At 43.4% G+C, this 22,888-nt stretch overlaps 1 protein-coding gene across 1 annotated transcript; it reads left to right on the plus strand.

Moving 5' to 3' along the window:
- The first annotated feature begins 414 nt into the window (after positions 1–414).
- On the plus strand, positions 415–2,316 carry LOC122893401 (ribonuclease pancreatic-like). The gene is made up of 2 exons (XM_044230379.1): positions 415–499; positions 1,610–2,316. Exon 2 carries the CDS (start codon positions 1,635–1,637, stop codon positions 2,088–2,090), a length of 456 nt encoding a protein of 151 aa, XP_044086314.1. The 5' UTR covers positions 415–499; positions 1,610–1,634; the 3' UTR covers positions 2,091–2,316.
- The last annotated feature ends 20,572 nt before the right edge of the window (positions 2,317–22,888 follow it).

Genomic DNA, 22,888 nt, shown 5'->3' on the forward strand with positions numbered 1-22,888 from the left:
CCACACCAGAAGAGGTGCTGTTGGAATTCCAGCCATGCCAGGACTCCTGGGGAGACAGAGGACCTCCATTTCTCTGGTGCTCTGGGGAGCACATGTTTATGTGTCCTTTGCAAACCTGCAAGAGTTATTTGTTTGATGCAAATGGCCCCCTGAGATGACAAGGACTTTGCTGCGGTTCAGGCATCATTACCGTAGAGGCTTTCTTTGCTGCTCCTTGTGAACCAGCAGACAGATGAGGTTCACATGGTACCAGGTTCCTATAAACAAGACTCACCCTTCTCAGCAGTCCTGAAAAAAGAGTGGTGTGAATGGTTCCCTACAATATCCTTCCTCACAATGTCTTTGGTTCCCACTAAAGTGAAACCAAGATGCTCCTCCCACCTATCTTTCCTTGGAAGCCAAACCCCTTTGTAATCTGTATAAGATTCCCTCCCCAGGGATCTCGGGATCACAGAGACTGGCCTTCTGCTCTGTCCTAGACACCAAGCTAGAGATCCAGGTCAGTGGCTGAAGAGATGGTCTTAGGGACTCCTTCTTCTTCTGTGTTGGATTAGAGGGACCAGGGTGGTTGAGGTTAGCACCTGGAAAAACTTGAGCTGGACCAATATCGGGATGGAGCATGTGGGCTGCAGGGAAACAAAGGCACTGGGGGAGGGAAGCATTGCTCTTGGGAATACAATGGCATCCCTCTATGATGCTGGTGTTAGGAACTGGGCTGTTGCCCTTGTGTTGGAGAACAATATCCCTGAAATACCACATGACCTATAGGATCATGACCTATAGGTCCGTCATGATCCTATAGGTCATGTGGTATTTCAGGGATACATTTCAGCTCATGTCTTATTCAAAAGGATTTCCTGGGGCGCCTGGGTGGCTCAGTGGGTTAAAGCCTCTGCCTTTGGCTCAGGTCATGATCCCAAGGTCCTGGGATCCAGCCCCACATCGGGCTCTGTGCTTAGCAGGGAGCCTGCTTCCTCCTCTCTCTCTCTGCCTGCCTCTCTGCCTACTTGTGATCTCTATCTGGCAAATAAATAAATAAAATCTTAAAAAAAAAAAAGGATATCCGGATAAGCACCTTGAGCACTGGGTATAAATGTACTCATTCTTCAAATGTATTTTTTTAATGTTTTTAAGATTTTATTTATTTATTTGACAGGGATAGATAGAAAGCACAAGCAGAGGGGGCAGTAGAGGGAGTGGGAGAAGCAGGCTCCCCTCTGACCAGGGAGCTGAGCTCGAGACAGGACTAGATCCTAGGACCTCAGATCACGACCTGAACTCAAGGCAGACACTTAACAGACTGAGCCATCCAGGTGCCCCCTCAAATAGATTTTAAATTTTAAAATCTCTAATATTCAGACATAGGACTGCAGGATTTTAGTTCACTGTCAAGTCACCAACCAGAGGGAAAGACCACCTCTCTCCAGCTAGTAGGACTTAAATACTCTTGGACAAGAGTGTATGTGAGCATCTCAATCCTTGGAAAATTGCACAGGAGGAGGGGTACCTTTCCGGCTGACACAGAGACTGTGAGCCAGGGAGGCCACAGGTAGGAGCTGGGGTTCTTCCTCAGGCAATGCTTTTTCTCTTCTCTCCCTTTCCTGGCTAGGCTCTTCCAGAGGAGTGAGACCACCATGGCTCAGGAGAGGTTCTTCATCCTCTTTCTACCACTGGTCCTGGTGCTGCTGGTGCTGGGCTGTGTCCAGCCTTCTCTGGCCAAGGAGTCGAGGGCCGAGAAGTTCCTGCGGCAGCACATGGACTCGAACACCTCCACCGTCAACGCCAGCTACTGCAACCAAATGATGAAGCGCCGGAATATGACGGTTGGATTTTGCAAGCCAGTGAACACGTTTATCCACGAGCCTCTGCCAGATGTCCAGGTCATCTGCTTCCAGGGAAATGTAACCTGCAAGAACGGGAAGCCCAACTGCCACCAAAGCAGTTCCAAAATGCGCATCACCGACTGCCGCCTGAAGAAAGGCTCCAAATACCCCAAATGCGACTACGAGACCAAGCAGCAAGAGAAATTCATCATCGTGGCCTGTGAGTGTGTACAGTATGAGACAGTCCACTTTGATGGTTCTGTGTAGGTCTGCACCTGAGGCCAGAGAAGCAAGATGCCCCACCTCCCTGTTGTGGCAACTGCTTCTCCCCTCTCCCTTCCTGGATCTGAAAGAACTCCAGTCAGGTCTCCTATCCCAAACACACATGCGTTCCTACCCAGGACATGCCCCTGTGTGGTTTCGGGGGTGAGGGGGTCCCTGTGTAAACCACTTCCTGGATTCTTTCAGTAAAACACAGTTGCAACCACCTGGATTTCTGAAACTGTCGCCATCCTGATACTGTCGTGTGATTGCGTTCCTGCTTGGGTGAGAACTGTGAATCTGGGTAGATTTCGTAAGCATCAAATAGAATCATTACTTGCCTTTGCTCCTGACTCTTGGTTCTCGGTGACCTGAGATCATTCCTTTTCTCAGAGATGCCTTGCTGCCAAATATGAAGCTGTTAAGTATGGGCTATTTGAGATGAAAGGGAGCTACAGTCTGGGACTGTCCTGCTGGGTGAGCTGATGGAGGGTGAGCTCAAATACCGAACTCTCTGGCATGGAAGGAAGGACAGGGTGACCTCAAGAAAATCCTGCTCAGACCCTGGCTGGGCAGGGGTAGGGGATGTAATTATGATCCTAAGATTTCCTTTTCCTTTTATTGAGTGAGCTATTACCAGATCACAAAAATGGCCATCTCTTAGTTGGAAAGTCAGAACGTTCCATTTAGGAACTAGAAGGGTCCATAAGGATTATTAAATTAAACAAGAAGAAGTAGATTTTGACTCATGTATCCACTTTAATGGATTGGGCCTGCCTAGAATGTTGCAGAAAAAAATTCCAACAAGCGATGAGGTTGAACGGTAGCCTCTATTGAAGGAAGGATGGAGGTAAATGTGTGTGTTCCACTTGATATCCCTGAGATAGTAATCCCCACTTTTACAGAGGAACAGCCTGAGTCTCAGGAATGGGTAAGTGACTTGCTCACAGCTGCTGCTACTTAGTGACACAGCTGAGACTAGACCCCAGGTCTCCTGGCCTCCAGTCCTTGTTCTTTCTGCTACCAGAGTGGACTCAGGAAGAAAATCCTGCAGTCTCCCTTTTCCTAAGTGGTGGGGAGGGCACCTAGGTGGCTCAGTCTGTTAAGGGACCTACTCTTGATTTCATGCATATCATGCTCTCAAGTCCCATATTGGGCTTTGTGCTCAGCTCAGAGCCTGCTTACGGTCTTCCTCTATCTCCTCCTCTGCCCCTCCCTTGCATGTGCTCTCTTGCGCTCACTCTCTCTCACTCTCTCTCAAATAAATAAGTAAATCTTTAAAAACAGAAAAGTAAGGTAGAAGTAATTATGGATATGGCATCAAGGAAGTAGGTCTAGGGAGACCTGAGAAACAAGATCAGAAAGGATGGCATAGTAGGGTACATAGTTCCCTTGGTTCTATTGAACGTCCTGTTCTGGAAAGTTCACTGATCAAATCACTCAGAGGAGGAGGAAAATCATTTTTTCTCACAGGAAGCATAGCTTCACTTTTCCAGAATTCTACCTTTGTCTCTTGGGCTTTAAGGAATGGCGGGTACACTCTATGGCAGCCTTGATATTTTATTTAAGTTCCATAGTGTGATGTCCAGAGCTTGTAGTTTTTGCAGCATCCACGCACTCCTGAAATTCCTTCAGCCAGCCTAGACACACGGAGATGTCAAACCATCAATTCTTTCCTCAATACTTTTTTTTCTTTTTCCTTTCTTTTTCTTTTAAAGATTTTATTTACTTATTTGACAGAGAGAGAGAGAGAGCACATGTAGGGAGAGCAACAGAGGGAGAGGGAGAAGCAGGCTCTCAGGGAGTCTGAGGCAGGGCTTGATTCCAGGACCCTGGGATCATGACCCGAGACCTTTAATGTCTGCCTTTGGCTCAGGTCATGATCCCAGGGTTATAGATGGAGCCCCATCTTGGCCTCTCTGCTCAGCGGGGAACCTGCTTCTCCCTCTCCCTCTGCCTGCCTCTCCCCCTGCTTTGTGCTCTCTCGCTCTGACAAATAAATAAATAAAATCTTGAAAAATAATAAAAAAAATTAAAAAATAAACACAGCTTGCACCTGGAGATGACAGGGGTGTGAAAGGTGAGAAAACCATTGGAACAGAGGCTAGTTCCATCTGTCACATTCTACAAATACATTTTGTTAAGGAAACATGACTACCTAGGAAACAAAGCCCTGACAAGCCAGGTAGTTCAGTCTGGATGATATACCCTTCTTAGAGATGAGACTCAGAGGCAGCCTGAATGGGCAGACCTGACCTTAACCCCACCACACCCTGCCTCCCTCTGAGCAGCAGTGCCCAAGGAAGAGCACTGGAGCTTGAAAGTAGCCCCTCAGGACTCTGCTGCTCCCTGCTATCACCACCCTGTCTGGGCCTCGGGACAATCTCTAGCATGGGGACAGTCAGAACTACCTTGTAGTCTGGTGTGAGGATTCAGTGAGGCAATTTAGATAAATTGCCTTACAAATGGGAACTTTCAATCTGCTCCAGAGTATGTTCCAAGTGAATGTAAAAATAAGTTAGCTGTCCATCCTAGTACCTTAGTTTGTCCGCCATATACTAAAATGGCCATTATTTTAACTGTCTCCAGCATTAAAAGACCAAAGTCTAATAATCCAATTGATAACTGACTTCTCAGATACCCATTATGGAAAATAATAATAATAATAACAACTACTCAGTTGTGTCCAGAATGTTCACTTTTCCTAGGCTTCCTTAGGTCTGGTAACAGCAAGTGCATCTGGAAGGGTTTCCTGTTGTCAACCCACAGCCCCTAGAACCCACACTCATGCGGGAGCTTCAAAACTTATCTCCAGGGAAGACCGGTAACACGCGGAGGGACTTATGGACAGCATGCGTACTACAGATAAATCCATGGGCCTTCGGGCTGCTGTTTTGTTCCAGTATATTCCTTCTAACTGGTTTATACTGGTAAAAGCTGGCAAACATACAAAATGTCCTGAACATGGGACTGGTTAAAATGTGATGCATTTCCTTACAACAAAATACTATGCAAATAGAACCAAATACACCTTTGCTAGTGACATGAAATATGTCCAAAATTTATTCTTAGTGGGAAACAGGAAATAGTGTACAACATTGTGTATAAAATGTTATTATTGGTGGGGCACCTGAGTGGCTCAGTTGGTTAAAGCCTCTCTGCCTTTGGCTCTGGTCATGATCCCAGAGTCCTGGGATCGAGTCCCCATCAGGCTCTCTGCTCTGCAAGCAGCCTGCTTCTTCCTCTCTCCTCTCTCTCAGCCAGCCTCTCTGCCTACTTGGGATCTCTGTCTGTCAAATAAATAAATAAAATCTTCTAAAAATAAAAAAAAATGTTATTATTGGTGATGGGAAAAGAGGAGAGAAACACATGCATGAGGATACATGTTAATTCACCATTTTTAATGTTTTCTTTATTTACTTGAGAGAGAGAGAGAGCCTGTGAACAAGGGAGGGGGCAGAGGTCAAGAAAGAAGCAGACATCCCACTGAGCAGGGAGCCTGACCACTCAAGACCAGGGGCTCCAATCCCAGGACCCGGGGATCATGACCTGAGCTCAAGGCAGACATTTAACCCACTGAACCTCCCAGGTGCCCTGTCAATAAACTTTTATTTTTATTCATATTTTTGGTAATAATATATTCATTTATTATTGTTTTAAATTTTTTCATTTAAAGTCAACTAATTAACATACAATTATTGTTGGTTTCAGAGGTACAGGTCAGTGACTCATCAGTCTCATATAATCCCCAGTGCTCATTACATCATGTGCCCTCCTTAATGTCCATCACCCAGTTACCCCATCCCTCTACCCCTCTCCCCTCCAGAAACCCTCAGTTTGTTTCCTATGATTAAGAGTCTGTATGGTTTGTCTCCCTCTCTGGTTTCCTCTGGTTTTATTTTTTCCTCTCTTCCCCTATGATCCTCTGCTTTGTGTCTTAAATTCCACAGATAAGAAACCCTCAGTTTGTTTCCTATGATTAAGAGTCTGTATGGTTTGTCTCCCTCTCTGGTTTCCTCTGGTTTTATTTTTTCCTCTCTTCCCCTATGATCCTCTGCTTTGTGTCTTAAATTCCACAGATCAGTGAGATCATACGATAATTGTCTTTCTCTGAATGACTTCTGTTACTTAGCATAACGTCCTCCAGTTCCATCCAGTTGTTGCAAATGCCAAGATTTCATGCTTCTGATGGCTATATCATATTCCATCACACATATTAATAATATTTAATACTTAAGTCTGTGTCATAGATAAAGACCGTGAAGAGACATAAAGAACTGAACTGCGTCTGGAAAAGAAAACTGGGACCTAACAAACAACGACCAAAGGAAAACATCCTTTTTACCAGATTTCTTTCTCAGTGTTGCATTTATGCTTACCATTTGCATGTGCAAGGCATCCATAGATATAAAGGAAAAAGTTAAAGGGACTACCTCACTGCAGCCCCTTCTCTGTCAGTAAGGAAGATCCTGGTAATAGAAAGTCCAAAAAATGGGGTGCCTGGGTGGCTCAGCAGGTTAAGCCTCTGCCTTCTGCTCAGGTCTTGATCTCAGGGTCTGAGATCCAGGCCCCCATCAGGCACTCTGCTCAGCGGGGAGCCTGCTTCCCCTCTCTCTCTGCCTGCCTCTCTGCCTACTTTGATCTCTCTCTCTGTGTCAAATAAATAAATAAAATCTTAAAATTAGAAAAAAGTCCAGAAAATGGCATTAGGAAGAAAACTTATAAGTACCACCACGATGAAACCTTGAGTTGACCCGGACACCCCCACCTGTCACCCCGCAGCAGCCCAGGAGACAGAAGCACACACCCCTGCTTTCCACACAACTAACCATCGTCGTGGTGGAGAGCTAGTGGTCCAGAGTAGGTGCACTTTATCTGAAGCCTACTGGCTTACTTTCAGGCAGTGTTCCTCAGTGTCAGCCATTTTGACAATCAAACCCGTAGCTCTGCAGAAACAATAATACTAAACCTTAAAAAGAACGTGGAGCTCATCAGGTAGTATCAGTCTCTAACTCACTGTTCTGACCACTCACTTGTCAGGTGCCTGATCAGAAAGACCTCAGCAACCAGGGAAGACGGAGTGTTCTAAGATGTTGAATATGACTGAATATCGTATATGATTCAAGATACTAATGCTCTGTAATTTCGGTGACAAGAATTTGGCACCATTACTTTTGCAGTCAGCAAGCATATAAAAGTCTAGAGAAAGAAACAGCCCAAATAGCAGGCCTTCGAACTAATCCCCTTCAAGCCAGGCAGCAGTGTGGAGAAAACACAGGCGTGTTGCAACAGAGACCCCGAAATGGACACATCAAATGCCCTGAACTTGCTTTAGGATTATGGGCCTGGACCAAGGACCAAGCCAACCGCCAGGGTCCATTCACATGACACACAGCTTCTGACAGAGTTCAGGACATCCTATTACAGAATATGGCAACTTGGCAAATTTAATCTTTTAAGTTGAAGAAATTTGAGAAAGGACAGGTACAGGAAAGACTTATTGACCTTCTCTGGAAGCAGGTCATTAAACCCTCCTGGGAGAAGGTTTCCTACACCCAGAGGAAAGGAGTGTCATTATCTGCAAAAATGGAGTGACATCTGAACAAACATCTTGCTAAGTTGCCCACCAGTTGCTACACTTAGCTTGTACCCTTTGTTCTAGCACATCTTTCCACCACTTTCTACCTTTCATCAAAACCTAGCAGACACGCGCTCAGGTTTAACCACTTTTTTAGAGCTTTATTTCCTTGGGAAGGCTCTCCTCTCATAATAAACCTATGTGAAATAAATGGGAATTCTTTTCTCTTGTTAATCTGTTTGGGTTTTTCTTATTCTTATTATTATAGGGTCCCAGCTGAGAATGTAGAAGGGTAGAAGAAATGGATATTTTTCCTCCACTACACTTGTAAGATTTGGGATAATTTAAAAGAGATAGGGAGGAGAGGGAGACTATTCCAGTTGTGTCCTCTCCAATCTTTCTTGCAGTCGTTCAAATAGGTGTTTTAAGATAAGGTACAAACTTTGTTTCAGGAATTAGGTAGAAGTCCAGTCTTGAGAACTTGGGAACTGGGTGAAAATCAGTGTCAGTTAAGAAAAATGGTTCTCCACTAGGAATGGGTATGAGATTCACCATGGAGCTCATCAAACACAGACATGCAAAAAAGACCTGCTTCCCAAAGAGTCTGTTTCACGAGGCCTGGAATCTAGGCCTTCTTAAGAGTCTCTTCGGCACTTCTGATGAGAGAGGCCAGGGTTGGGAACTCCAGTTAGGCACAGGGGTAATCTGATACTGTTTGCCTCTGCTAGTGGGCTCAGGGTGCTATCAAGTTGTGGCACTGCAGAGGGAAGTGGGGCTTGTGGCTGTAGAATAGGATACATGAGGACTAGATACACAGACAGCTTGTTTGGTTCAGGTTGGTTTGGTTTGGTTTGGTTCTAATTAAGTAGCTTTAATTCTTCAGGGCAATTTTAAGTTTACAGAAAAATTGAGTAGAAAGAATAGAAAATTCTCTCGTGCTTCTCCCTTGCCTGCTTTCCTACCCATACAGCCCAACAGCCCAACTGTTAATAACAGTTTTCCTGTTATTAACATCTTCCTTGGGGGGGGTCCTTTTCCTATAATTGATGAGCCAATATTGATGAAGGCTAACTAAAGTCCACAATTTAATTATGATCAATTCTCTGCATTATATATTCCTATGGGTTTGGACAGTGCATAATATCACTGTAGGAGAAGAAGCCATCTTCCTCAGCTCTCTTATGGTCTCTGACTGGGTCTCAAAATTGAACTGACAGAGATAAGTAAGAATAAAGCATACAAATTCGCTTATATTTTCACATGTACATGGGAGACTCCGTAAGGGAAAAAAGACCTAAAATAACGACTAGCACTGGAAGCTTTTATACCCTTTAGACAAAGACACAATACATTTTGGAGACTTGACAGGATAAAGGGGTTTGGTTTATGGGTAGGAAATGGGGAAGAAATAACTAGAAAGAAAAGGGTTAGTATAACAAGGTTTGTTTCCAGATTCCTCTGGTGCCACCTCTGGCTGGTAACATTGTCTCCAGGAAAAGAATTTATTTCCTGCCTTTAGGCAAAAAAGGAGAGCCTTCCCTGCATTTATGGATTCTTAACTGCCTTTAGTACAAAATATTATTTGTGTCAAAGAGCCATAGCTTGGGGTCACAGAGTCTGGTTTCCTTCAGCATGAACAAAGATGATCTCCTCATATACTTAGATTTTCTTTGATTTCTTTCAGCAGAGTCTTGTAGTTTTCCTCATAATGATCTTGTTCATGTTTTTAGTAGATTCATATCTACATATTTCATTTTTCTTGGGTGTGTATGTAAATTTTTTTCTCAAATTTCAGTTGTTCATTGCTGGTACCTAAGAAAGCAATTGATTTTTGTATATCAACCTTGTATATTATGATTTTGCTCTGAAAAGACATCATTTTTATCCTGTAGATATCTAAGACATTAAAAACAAGAGTGTTCCCCTATTTTATTGATGCTCAAGGAGTACTAATCTGGAAGGGATGTGTAAAACAGATTGGAAGGAAAAGAGGCTAGAGGCAGGGAGTCCCTGTAGGAGACTTTTCTGTGAGCCCTCCAAAAAACAAGAAGATTCCAAGTAAGTGTATTACAGCACCAGTGGAAAAGCAAGAACAGACTGAAGAGGCAAATACCCCAAACTGGCCTTTCTCCTTCGTGTCCATGGGTCTCTGTTGCCAGACTCCAACATGTCCGTATACCCAATGTGCAGCAAACCAAATTCTGAGACACTGGATTTAAAGCAAGGAAAGCTTTGTAGTCTAGAGAGCAGCCCAAGGAGAAAGAAGGGGAGCATTCCCAAAGCTACCTTGCCCTCTTACCCTGTTGATCTATAAGGGACAACTTACACACATGAAAGGAAGCTAAGGGGTTTCCTGACACTTGTTGGGAGGTCCTTGAAAAATCTGGAGATAAGCATTCTTCTGGACAGTGAGGCACAACTTGGGATCTGGGATCAGATACATCAAGATACATGTTTCTGTCTGGTCACTGTTATGTGTCTACAATCATTAGGTACCACAGAGTAGAAGTAAAAAGACAAAGTTAATGACTGATTGTGCTGAAGGTTAAGAAGTAAGGAAAACAGAGGCACCTGAGTGTCTCTGTCATTTGACCTTCCAATTGGTTTGCACTCAGGTTCTGATCTCATGGGTGGTGGGACTGAGCCCCAATAGGACGAAGTGCTGGATGGGGAGTCTCCCTCCTCACCCTTGCCCCTCCACCCACTCATGGTCTCTCTCTCTTTTTCTCTCTCTCAAACAAATAAATACATTTTTCAAACAGAGTACGTAACACATAATTAAGTAGGAAACAACACAACTTAGACCTAAGTGTACCATGCAAAAAATAAAATTACAGTGATCCTTATGATTTCAGAATGGGTCCAGGAGCCAGCTTCTGGCTTCCTCTTCACATGCAGTTCCCTCATGGGATGCCCTTTACCATCCTCTTCACCTAACTTCTTATTAATCCGAAAATAAGTTCAAGTCTTAGAGCCTTCTATCTACCAGCTCCTCAGAGCCCCCTGGCACCTCCTGCACTGCAGCCAAAAGAGGTATTTACAGTTATTAATGTACAATGTATGTCTCTATTTATCTGACCATCTCCTTCATTAGATTATGAACTCCTGAATCTATAAGGGGCAACTTATACACATGAAAGGAAGCTAAGGGGTTTCCAGAAAGTTGTTGGGAGGTCCTAGAAAAATCTGGAGATAAGCATTCTTCTGGAGAGTGAGACACAACTTGGGATCTGGGATCAAATACATCAAGATACATGAGTAGGAGAGAGTCTGGCCCAACAACATACCCATAAATCAATAATTCATTGGAGTCTGCTGTTGCAATTCACAACATTACAAGGTACCTAGCAAATATTGTATCAAATCTACATTGGGTGTTTTCTCCTAAAGAACAGAAAGCATAGAGGTTCCAAACACTGAAGCTTCCTATGGAGAAGGAAGCACCAAACCCATATCAGGAAGTCACCATTTCCTCACAATTTCTTTGAGGAAGTTATCACTTCTCCTTTGTTCCTTTAAGGAGGCTTGGTCTTCCTGCATCTGCGGGGATACTGGCTTTAGACAGTGAGTTGAAGGATGTGGATCTCATCCACACTGTGCACAAGAAGGGCATCTTCCAAGCCCTGGGTTTCCCTTTCCTCTTTCCTAGGGCTCAGAAACTATCCCTGCTACAAGCAGACCACGCTGGCATACCTGGCAGAGGAACTGCAAACAAAAGCCTCTGAGCCGGGGAGTAACCACTGCCTCTATCCTCCGCAGGACCCCAAGCAAGGAGACCTGGTAATAGGAAAAGCCTGGGGGCTGGGGAGTTAGAGCTGAGACGATGGCCAGATGGCCCAGGTTAAATAAACGGAGAAGAAATTTTCTAGGAGGGAGGAGGGAAGAAGCAGGATTCTGGACCCATAAGCACAGGACAGAGAGAAATGGGATCTGCCAGTCAGAGGAAAAGTCATCCTAACTCACATTTCTCCTCCCCAGGCTTGAGGACCTTCACAGAATTGTGAGAATCACATCAGAAAGAGGATGGTTTTACAAAAATAGACTTAAGACATCTTGAAAGGCTCAATGAAGATCTAAATGGCTGTGAATGATAATTTTGCTCTAACTGCTTCTACTACTATCATTCTATCACTTTCTTCCCTCTTCCCACACAGAAGAGATGATGCTGGATCTTCTGGGACCATTTCCTCTCCTCCTGGTGCTGCTGGGATCATGGGGGCCAGTGCCACTTGCTGCTAGGCCTCCAAACCTCAAAGGGTTCAAGGGTTTGAAATTCAGCATGTAAGAGCAGGTCCTGTCCAATGCAAGACAGAAATGCATGGGGCCAATAATTATACTCAGACTTGTAAACCTTCGGACACCTTTCTGCACGACACCTTCCAGAATGCGGCTGCTACCTGTCTTTTGCCCAAGACAGACTGTGAGGCTGCCCAGAAATACTGCAACTGGAGAGAGAATCATATTAACATGACTTACTGCTATCACTCTGGAGGGACAGTGTGACTGCCGCTACAAGACTATGCTCCAGAACCGGTTCTACCTTGTTAAATGTAACGAGTTTCAGCCAGGTTACCCTCCCAATAGTCTGCTTCCTGTACACTTAAACAGTATCAGATCACAGCCTCCTGGATAGTTTGATTAGACTCAGGTTCCCATTACTTCGCTTCACACTTGGTGCAGATGCTCTTATGCTCCCTTCTGCCTTTTTTTTTTTTTTCATTGTTGATTTCCATGGTTCCCATAGAAGAAAGAAGGAGGGGAATGAGAGAATTATGGGGCCATGATGCCAGACCAGAGCTGGGGACAAAAACAAATAGCATTCCTTTCTGCTTTGGTACTTTGTGTGTTTTGGAGAAGGGCAATAGTGAAAGGGGCAAGGAAGGACCCAGGCCCCCATATTTTTAATCTTGGAACGTCTTCCAAGTTTGTTCCATTCTGTTCACAGCAATAAAATCACTTTCTGCTCCATTGTAATGACCTTGAGTGTGTGTGTGTGGGATGACTTTCACATCATTGCCAGCCTGGAGCCATCTAGATTGCATTTGCTGACATTCTTAGGAGAACTAGTTGGGTCTTGGGCGTCCTTTGAGGTTAATCTGCAACCCAGAGCCTCTCCCACTTCTCTCACCTCTGTGGTTTTTGGAACTTTGGAGCAAGAATATTCTCCATCTCATCAAACTCTACTCACAGCTTTTTACATATTTCCCTTGAAACCATGACCTATGTTTATTTGGAGATGGCACAGATATTTCATAAAATGTCCACAGTACTTTCACTCACAGGTTCTAACCCTGACAACCAGTGCAGCCTACATCTTTACTGTTGATTTCCATATTTCATCATTAATGTTTTAAATGCGTGTAGTATTGGGGAGAATAATCCACTGTAGGCTTAGAGTCAATTCTTCCATGATCTATTGCAATGCATGAAGAGAAAGCATAGATCAAGAAAAAAAAGTACTAGGGATCTAACAACATTTCTGTCTTACTTAACACTGAAATATCACAGAGTAATAGTGTTTTTGAAGAGGTAGAAGACATAGAAATTGAGAGACTGGGATTCAGAAGTTGGCTGGGATTAAGAAGTTAGGTCCTAGATGTAGGAGAGGAAACATAATTTTCCCTCTACCATTCTAAGTTCTTAGCTGAGAGTCCCACCCCCAGTATATAAAGGCAGAGTACAAAAACTATTTTAATTATGTACATACATAGAGGATCCCCACAAAAATATGAGACTAAAAAGCAGCTATCCACCTGGGACTTATGGACCATCTTGGGCTAAGGAAAGGATAGGGATCTAGGGCTTTAAAAGGGATAAAAGCAATTCAGAGGAAGGTGAGAGAAGGAAAATTTTGTGAAAGGAAATTGGCCCTGGAATGAAAATGACTCTCCCAGATGAAAGTGATCCCTGTCATGGCTCACTTCCTGTACTGGACCCTTTTCTAATGTAAATTTCCCCTACAAAGGTGTAACCTCTACTCTGCTTTCAGAACTTCTCCTGGTCTACACTTTCTCACAATAAACAGCTTAAGATAATTCTTATGCCAAAAAGGAATATTTGGGATGGCGTATTCTGCTACCCCTCCATACCTTTCCATTTCCTTTCCAACTACCAACTCAATGGGTTAACAGTCCAGGGTAGGTCAAAGTGCTTTGTAGCCTGATCTGTCTTTGAGTAGCAGCCAAACATAATGCCTATCTGAAAGGCCACCTACTGAAGTAGTTACAAGTGTGTCAGTTATCTGTGCTGCACAATGGTTCTTTCCAAACCAAGCGATTCCCTTAAAAGCTGTGCTAGTCAGACTCACCTTCCTTTATGCCACTTCTTTATGTCAGGTCTTAGAAACAAAGACAGAAATATGAAGTTTCAGGTTTCAAGAGCCTGGATTCCAAGGGTGCTAAATTCTCAAGGCCCCTCTCAGTGGGAAGGCATGAGAAGGCCAGGACAAACTGGCACTTGACAAAGTGGGTACCCAGTAGGGGAACTTCTCTCATGGGACTTGAGTCAGCCAATTTAGAGCAGCTTTCAATAGTATTCATCTTAGTGTTGATATTTACATTGCATAGGTTCAAAGTATTCAAGCCAAGTGCAGGGGAAGTAGACGCAAGGATCTGTGTTCACATTAAGTAGGTACCAGTGTAGGAACATAGCATCATCCTCAGGGAAAGGGGTGCATTGACCTGATCAGTAATCACAATGGACTTATATATTGTATAAATATTCCTGGACACTTCAGCAGATTCTTGGAGAAAGTAACCTAGTAAAAGGCTGAATTTCCTTTCACCCAACCACTCAGTTACTCTACCTTACTCAACTATTTCTCAACAATCATTATTTATACATTAGGGAAGAACTCTGATGAGGGGATATTTAAAGTGAAACTTAAGAAATGAGGAGACAGTCACATAAAAGGACATTTCAGGCAGGAAAAAATAACAAGTGCAAAAGCCCTGTAGCAGGAAAAACTTGGCATCTTCTCTCCCCCTAAAGAGCCTGATGTGGCTGGGGAGAGGTAAGGGGATATGAGATGGTGGTGACAAGGCATAGAGAGAAGAAATAAAATACCTAATAGAAGGAATCAGGTTGAGGTGTCAGTAGCTCTTGTATTTCTTGTCACAGAAATGGCATGGCCTCAGGAGAATAGGAAAAGGAAAACCTAGATTTCTTTTTATTTTTTTTTAATTTTATTTATTTATTTTAGAGAGAGAGTGAGTGGGAACAGGGGAATGGGGTGGTACAGGGGCAGAGGGAGAGAGTATCTCAAGGTGATTCTATACTGAGCCCAGAACCCAAAATGGAGCTCAATCCCATAACCCTCAGACCATGACATGAGCTGAAATCAAGCAATGACGGCTTCACTGAGCCACTCATGTACCCCAAGAAAGCACAGATTTCCTAAAGGAAGAGACGACACGGACTGTAGACTCTAATCTGAAGGAAAGTTAAATTAGCTCACCACAAGGAGTCATGCAAGATCCAACCTGAGGGCCAGCAGTCAAATCCCAGGTCAACAGTTCTCTCCACACCTGAGAGTGAGGTGACATGTCTGAGGGGCTCAGAGGTCTCCTTGCAAAAGGCAGAAGGATGTAATGAGCCTCAGCACTAGACAGAGAGGAGTTGTGTGACACTTTCCCTGGAGGAGTCTATGCTAAGCGTGCCACTATCGGCAACTGGAAGTAGGAGCAGTAGGAATTAAAATGACAGCTGCAGTGGCAGAAAAAAAACTATATTAAGTAATGACAAATTCTGTACAGATGTTGACTTACCATCAATACTGAGGAAAGAGAAAAATTAATTGCATTCAAATGCAAACACGAAGATTTAGAATCATTATGACAGCAGCAGAGAAGGCTGGGAGATGGCCCACTGGACTGTGAAAGATAAATGTGGACTCTCCATCCATTGGATGTCTCTATACGGTTTTCTTCCTACCAAAAAAAGTGGAACAGGTGGGCTGGTCTTTGAAAAAATCAACATTCCCACACGTCAATGATCATGAAAGACCACTGATGGAATAAAGATCTTCTGTCTGAGTGTCTCCTCCTTTGCTGTGGACTAATTCCCTTCTTTATCAACATCATTTATCGTGGTCTGGTCAGTCTGTCCACACAGAATGCACACAGCATATCTGCTCTGGGCACATGGCCTCCATGTGTAGCCTGTCCAAGAACCCGAAAGCTTGTTCTCAGGAGGGTTTCATTGAATCTGATCAATCACATGATCTGTCCACACATTCTTGATAAAAATCAAGGTTTCCTTCTCATTTCTCTGCTTATGGCAAATCCTGAAACTGTGCCTGACCCACTCTAGGTCCTCCTGTGTAGAGCAATGGCTTTAACCTCCATGGTCACTCATCTCCACCTCCCTCTCATGTGCATTTGATGGGTAGGGATGGTGTAGGACAGGGCTTGTGCCTGTCATGCGGAGGGCCCAGAAGTACAGACTTGGAGATTATGCATGCAGAAGCCTTTCCTGCATCACATATGCTCTCTCAGCTGTGTGCTTCCCCTAGTTTGGGTTCAAGGCCAGTGTCAGGTATCACATTAGTTGCCATCTGTCTTTAGCCACCTTTAATCATAACAGTTCCACCGTCGCTGTATCTTGGGTCTTTGAAAGTTGTTTTTTTTTTTTAGCATTGACATTCTTTTATTTTTTTTCAGTATTCCAAAATTCTTTGTTCATGTACAAAATTCTCCATGCAGTTCTCCACCCAGTGCTCCATGCAATACATGCCCTCCATAATAACCACCACCAGTCTCACACAACCTCCAACCCCTCACCCCTCCAAATCCCTCAGTTGTATCTCAGAGTCCACAGTCTCTCATGGTTTGTCTCCCCCTCCAATTTCCCCCAACTCACTTCACCTTTCCATCTCCCAATGTCTACCGTGTTATTCCTTATGCTCCATAAGTAAGTGAAACCATATGATAATTGACTCTCTCTGCTTGACATATACAATGGAGTATTATGCCTCCATCACAAAAGATGAATACCCAACTTCTGTATCAACATAGACAGGACTGGAAAAGATGATGCTGAGTGAAGTAAGTAAAAGTCTGAAATTTTTGAAGAAATCAGCATCACTTTTTAATTTTTCCTTCTAAATAGACATCAATTGGGGAACAGTTTAAGATTCACAGCAAATAATGAGCAGAAAGCAGAATTCTCATATACCCTGGGTCCCCATGTCTCCCCATGCACAGCCTCCCCCATTGTCAACATTCTGCACTAGAGCAGTATATTTGTTTTAAATGACGGGCCTACTTTGACACATCACCCAAAGTCCATAGAATCCATTAGGGTTTACTTTTGGTGCTGTATATGTGTATGTAACTCAGGTTTTATCTCTTGCTAGTCTATCTTTTGTCAGTTTAATTTGTGCATTCCTAGTCTCTGAACCTAAGAGGGTAGAGGAAAAAGTTTCTTCCTCCACTCTGTTTCCTCCACCTATTCCATAAACACATGTCCAGGTTGAACCCTGGCTCTTCACAACATTAACCTTTGTGCTCATTCTCACTCTTGTAATACATCTAACATAGTCTGAGAATTGTTTTGCACATCCCACCATGATGAACTCCAAAAGTTTCGGATGTGTTTGCAGTTTTTCCCTTATCTCTACCCTACCCTGCTGAAGACTGATGATTTACAACTAAGCCATAAAATCAGAGATAATGAAAGTATTGGTGTTTAGTAAGTGTGCCGTACAGCAACGCATAAGCAGCATCACGTAGTTAGCCGTAAGCTATACTATGACGTTGGGGCTCTAATTCAGGACCATGCTTTTTCTCACTACATGATGTTCCACAAAGTCACAAATGAAGTTAAGTGGGCATAGAGTCAGGAACAGAAAGTGTTTTTGAGACTGATATGATAACATGCAGATAAGCAGGCATATCTATTTGATCATCCCAGAGAGAGCCCTCTTCTCTTTCCTTAGACTCGTAATTGGACAAAATGAACTGATTATAAGGGCCATCCTCTCAAGGGGCTGGAAGATCAGTGAAAGTTCAGGACAAACCCCAGACCTCTCTGACTTACTCCTACACCCAGTCTAAATACTTTTCACTGGAAGAGAGTATTTTCTGAAACTTGATCAGTCAAGAAGCACTCAGAAATGTTAAGCAAAAACTACATTGTTCACTGAGAACTTAAGCCAAGAATGATTTCATTCTTCAGCTGTAACCCCAGTCATCTGAGCTGGCTGGCCAATTCCAGGTCTGAGATTCTATCCCCAATGGTCCATTTTTCTGAGGCCTGGGTACATCCGAGAGATTTGAAGGTGTCTTGAGGCAACTTCCCCCAGGAACCTAACAGGAATTGAGAGGGCTCTTGAGAGGCAGTTTTGGAGATAGGGCAAGACAGGGGACTGCAGATAAGATACCTCCTGCTCTGGATCTATTCCCTTCCTCTTTCTGACCACTCTATTGTCTACCACACAGAAGGGAGTAGCCAAAGGCAATCTTTAGGTGCAGGGTAAGCTGCATTGTTTAGACCCCTCTGCCTCCAGGCTTCATTCACTCCCTTCGCTTCCTATTTACAAACTTGTCTGTCCCATTTTTCCCCCCGGGGAGACTGAGGTACAGCCATGTTTCCCACCATTGTCCCAATGAGTTATGCTAAGTTGTACATGGTTAACCCAAGGCTCTCTCAAAGGCACTGCTTTGAATGCCTCAGTGCCTTCTGACAGTTACCCCACAGTAAATCTCAGTGTGTCTAGTATGATGTCCAAGCCCAGATCTGCCTGTGTTTTCCTGATACACCCATTCCATTTTCACTGCTTTCTGATTCTCTATAAAGATAGAAGTTATAGCATCTGGGTGGCTCAGTCGCTTAAGGTCTGCCTTTGGGTCAGGCCATGATCCCACGGTCCTGGGATCAAGCCCCTCACATCGAGCTCCCTGCTCAGCAGTGAGCCTGCTTCTTCCTCTCCCTCTGATGCTCCTCCTGCTTATGCTCTCTCTATCTGTCCAATAAATCAATAAGGTCTTTTTAAAAAAATAAAGAGAACTTTGAAACTTTTCAGTTTATCCTTCCCTCCCAATCAGAAACGTCAATCACTGTCACCTCTACTGTCACCTCTACTACTAGATCGGAATTAAAAGTGAACTTTTAATTTTGACTCTTGAAGAAACAATATCAGTAGTGGTAATAATAATAACATTAAAATTCTTTTAGGGCTTACAGTGTGCTTTGAATAGGGTGACCCTATAATTTGCTGTCTGATTGGGACACTTTTGAGAGTGAAAAGGGACATTATTATTTATTAGCCAAGAGAATGAACATAAATAAGGATGTCCCTCAGCCAACAGGGGCATATATGTGGTTTCATAGCTATGAACCAGTTTCACATGAGAGAGGGCTAAAGGAGCTCTCCATGGTCTCTCTTGTAAGGGCACTAATCCCATTCATGAGTGTTCCACTTTCATGACATAATCACCTCTCAAAGGCCTCACTTCTAAATACAATCCCATTGAGATTTAGGTTTTAATATACAAATTTGGGGTGGAGGTGGGGAAACAAACACTCAGTTTATAGCATCTTAAAATAAAGTATTTTATTATTCCTAATTTACAGATGAGAAAATAAATACAGAAGTTTATATATTATTGATCTTTAAAATCGTAATGCAGGACTTTTGGGTATTCATCCAGAAAAATGCCAGTCGGTGTTGCAGGAATAATTAAAAAGGTGAACTGATTTCCACAGCCCCGTCCAAACACACTCCAGTCGCTATGCATTTAAATTCTCTTTTATTAGTGCTTTGTCAATCCTCCAGCTTGCATGTTTTATAGATGACGAAACTGAGGTCCAGAGAGGTGATAAAATTTTCCTGAACATAACGTACCAGTCATAAAGGTGCAACTAATACATATGGTCTCCTCACTCTATAGACTAGTCAAATTCTCAAGAGTGGTTTATGGAAATGAAAATTACATTGTTATGTGCCTAAAGAAATTGTAAGGACTTACTTAGCAAGAGGCTTCCATTAAAATTAAACTGTCCCTGCTCCCCTTCCCCCAGGGGATTCACTTAAAACAAGTCCCAGAAACCAGCTCCAGGTAACAAAGCCCAGATACAAGGGTGGGTCAGGCCAGGTGGAGACATCTGATCAGTGGGGGGATGCATACTGTCTCCCTGGTTACCAAGGAGTATGGGCCCCGCCCTTTGGGAGCCTTTTGGGCGCCAATCCTAACCAAGGTGTGATAGGCTAAATCAAATGTCTATTACGATAAATTGTAACTCAGTTGGTCACCTACCATCACTGTGGAGTTTCCTGTGTCTGTTACAATCTCATTGGTCACCTGTGCATGGCCAGGCCTGACTGCATGGCCTTTGCCATGCTAGACTGTGAAACAGAGAAGGATCACCCTCTCTTGTAAGAGGTGCATCCCTGAACATTCGGTTCGATTCTTGGTGGTTGGCGTGAAATAAAGCTTTGCTTGACCTTCACTTTATATCAGTCTCGGTCCTTTAATCACAGACCCATTATTGGGGCATAACATATGGGGGCTCGTCTGGGATTAAATGACAAGAACTGAGCAAGCATCAGAATTTTTGGGAAAAGCCTCGAGGTAAGATCTCACAGATTTTACTCTGTGGGATCCGACGATCTCCAGGTGCTCTGTGAGATCGGTTGGTCTGTCTGGGTGGAGGATGTGGAGACGCCCCTTCCCTCCACTGGTAGATCGCCAGGGGGTTTGACTCTCCCTAGACAGTCAGGGGGTTTGAGTCCCCCTAGGCAGTCACCTAGATGGTCAGGGGGTTCAAGTCCCCCTGGGCAGCCAGGGGGTTCGAGTTCCCCCTAGGTGGTCACTAGAGGTTTGAGTCCGCCTAGGCGGCCAGGAGATTCAAGTCTCCCTGGAAGGCCAGAAGATCAAAAAGTCCCCACCGGTGGCAGGTTCTGGGTAAGAACTCCTGGGCCTGCGGTTGTCTTTGTCTTCTCTTTTTGTTGTCTTCTGTGTCTTCCCCCTGTTTGTTGTGTTTGAAGAAATAGGACAAGCAGAGAGTAAGGGAACTCTGACTTTTAATGGCTATAACTGGAGCCAACTGGGGGTAGTCTAATTCGAGACAGAGACTTTCAGGAATATTCCCGAGTTTGTTTGTTTGCCAAAACAAACTTTGTTTCGGGGACATTCCTTGCCCTCTCTGGCCTTACTTGGAATACCTAGCCCCTCCCTCTTGCTGGTGGGAAAGCATGGTGTGTGCTCCTCTCTTGGAGCTGATGAGCCCTAGAACTGGGAACCCTTTCTCTGCATTCTGGTGGCACTTTGTTCTGTTCTTCACTGTCGGGAAACAAGAAGAGCACTCTCTGGACCTAATACCCTCAACGCCAGATCTTCCCACCTGGGTCTCAGGTAAACATTCAAAGTGGAGTGGGCCCAGGTGGAACGTAAATCGGTATTTGAACTAAGTTAAGCTTGTTGGGTTAATTAGGATGAACATGTCTTTTCAGTTAACAGTAGTAAATGTGAAACTTCAGAGTTTTTACTTAAAGTCAAGTAAGCTCGTGTTATTTGTTAAAATCTGTGTTAAATCTATTAGCAAAGAGATGACTAAACTAATGATTAATTGTCTGTCTCAAAGTTTTAATGGGTCATTCTTAAGGTAGCTTTCAAATTCTCTGGTAACCTGAAACTTTAACCAAATGGATAAAAAGCTAGAGCGCTGGTTTCTGGAACTAGGTTTGTGCTTTTGTAATCTGTTGGTAAACATGTTTTGTGCTTAACTGATTGATAAATTCGCCATCTAAAGAATTCTGTTGTAACAGTTCACAATTGGTTTATATTTAATCTTCAGTAGAGGTTAAGGTATTTCTAAGAGTACAAAATTCTGGCTAAGTGTAATTAAGACTGATGGAAATAAGGGAAACAACTCTGTAGAAAAGTAGGAAATATGTAAAAAGGAGAGAAAAAGACCAGATGCCTGATTCTGTTTGAATAATAAATAAAAACGGGCCCGGGGCCACTTTCTGAGCTAGATCCATTCTAAGGGGAGAGCCAGTGGGGACAGGTGTCCTACCTGTTTGAATCTGAAGAGTGCCTGACTGTGTGAATGTGTCTGTATGGCTCCACCACTTCCGCTATGGAGTCTGAGTGGGCTGCACCCTGAGTCTCGCGGGGTGTCATATGGCATAATGGTCATCTACTCCACAAAGGAGCCTGATCCGGGGTTTATAAGGACCGACCTTAGCTAAGATGCTCCTAAGTTCCTGTGAGGGACGTGACAGCATCTTAGAGATCCTCCTCCCTTTGTCTGCGACATCATTCATGGGAAGGAAACACAGAAAACTCATATCTTAAGACTGCAGGCTTAAAAATTAAAAAAGGAAAAACACTGGTATAGAAAAGCTGGTTTTCTCTCTGTTTGAAAGGGCAAAGTTTTCTTCGGTTAATTGAAATGTAAATGGTTTTCTCTTTGACTGCCCAGAGTTGTAACTGAGATCTCTTTGACTCATAAGGCTTCCTTGATATGCTAAGTTACTCATCGAGTACTGATGCAAGTACCCAAATGCAACCCAATGATAAATCTTGGGTTGCATTTGGGTAAATGCTGTAATTATTCTAGAGGTTCTATACATTTCCTACAACTTTAATGTTTTGATAAGGGCCATCACTTGATATTTAACTATATCTGTTCTGAGTTTTTTCTTTTGTAATTGTTTAAGTTCTCTTGTAAGATGAATTCCACCTTGCAGGAAATTCATATGGGAAGACTTTCAGGACAAATACAGGTCTTTGATATGTTAAAATCCTGGGAACTGAAATGGGTAAAAATTTACAGAAGTAAGGGCTGCATTCAGACTAAACTAGAATTAGTAACATGGGACTAGAAGAACTGAAAGGTTGTGATGTTGTGTCTCTTAATGTTTTAAACATTGCTGTTTCTGTAATGTTTGCTCCTCTAGGCTAGGGAAACTTTTTCTTAAGTTATCTGTAACTAATAGAGATGTAAAGGTATTCATTTGTAAACAAATCAAGGCATTCAACTTTTTCTCTATCTAAACCCTCTGAAACCTAAATGTCTCAGTTAAGTATTCTTTCTTCCTTGGCAATCAGTTATTTGCATAAGTTCAATAAGAATCTTCTCCTTGTAACAGGACAGCATTGGAAACACTGGTCATTTCACCAAGGCTTTAACTGGAACGTCATATTTGAAAAGACTCAGATATAACCAGCTTAAAGGAACTAAGGTTGACTTTATAAAACCTGGAGCCCTAAAGCCCGTT

The sequence above is a fragment of the Neovison vison genome, chromosome 13 (genome assembly GCF_020171115.1).
Source record: "Neovison vison isolate M4711 chromosome 13, ASM_NN_V1, whole genome shotgun sequence".
In the NCBI taxonomy this organism is placed as follows: Eukaryota; Metazoa; Chordata; class Mammalia; order Carnivora; family Mustelidae; genus Neogale; species Neogale vison.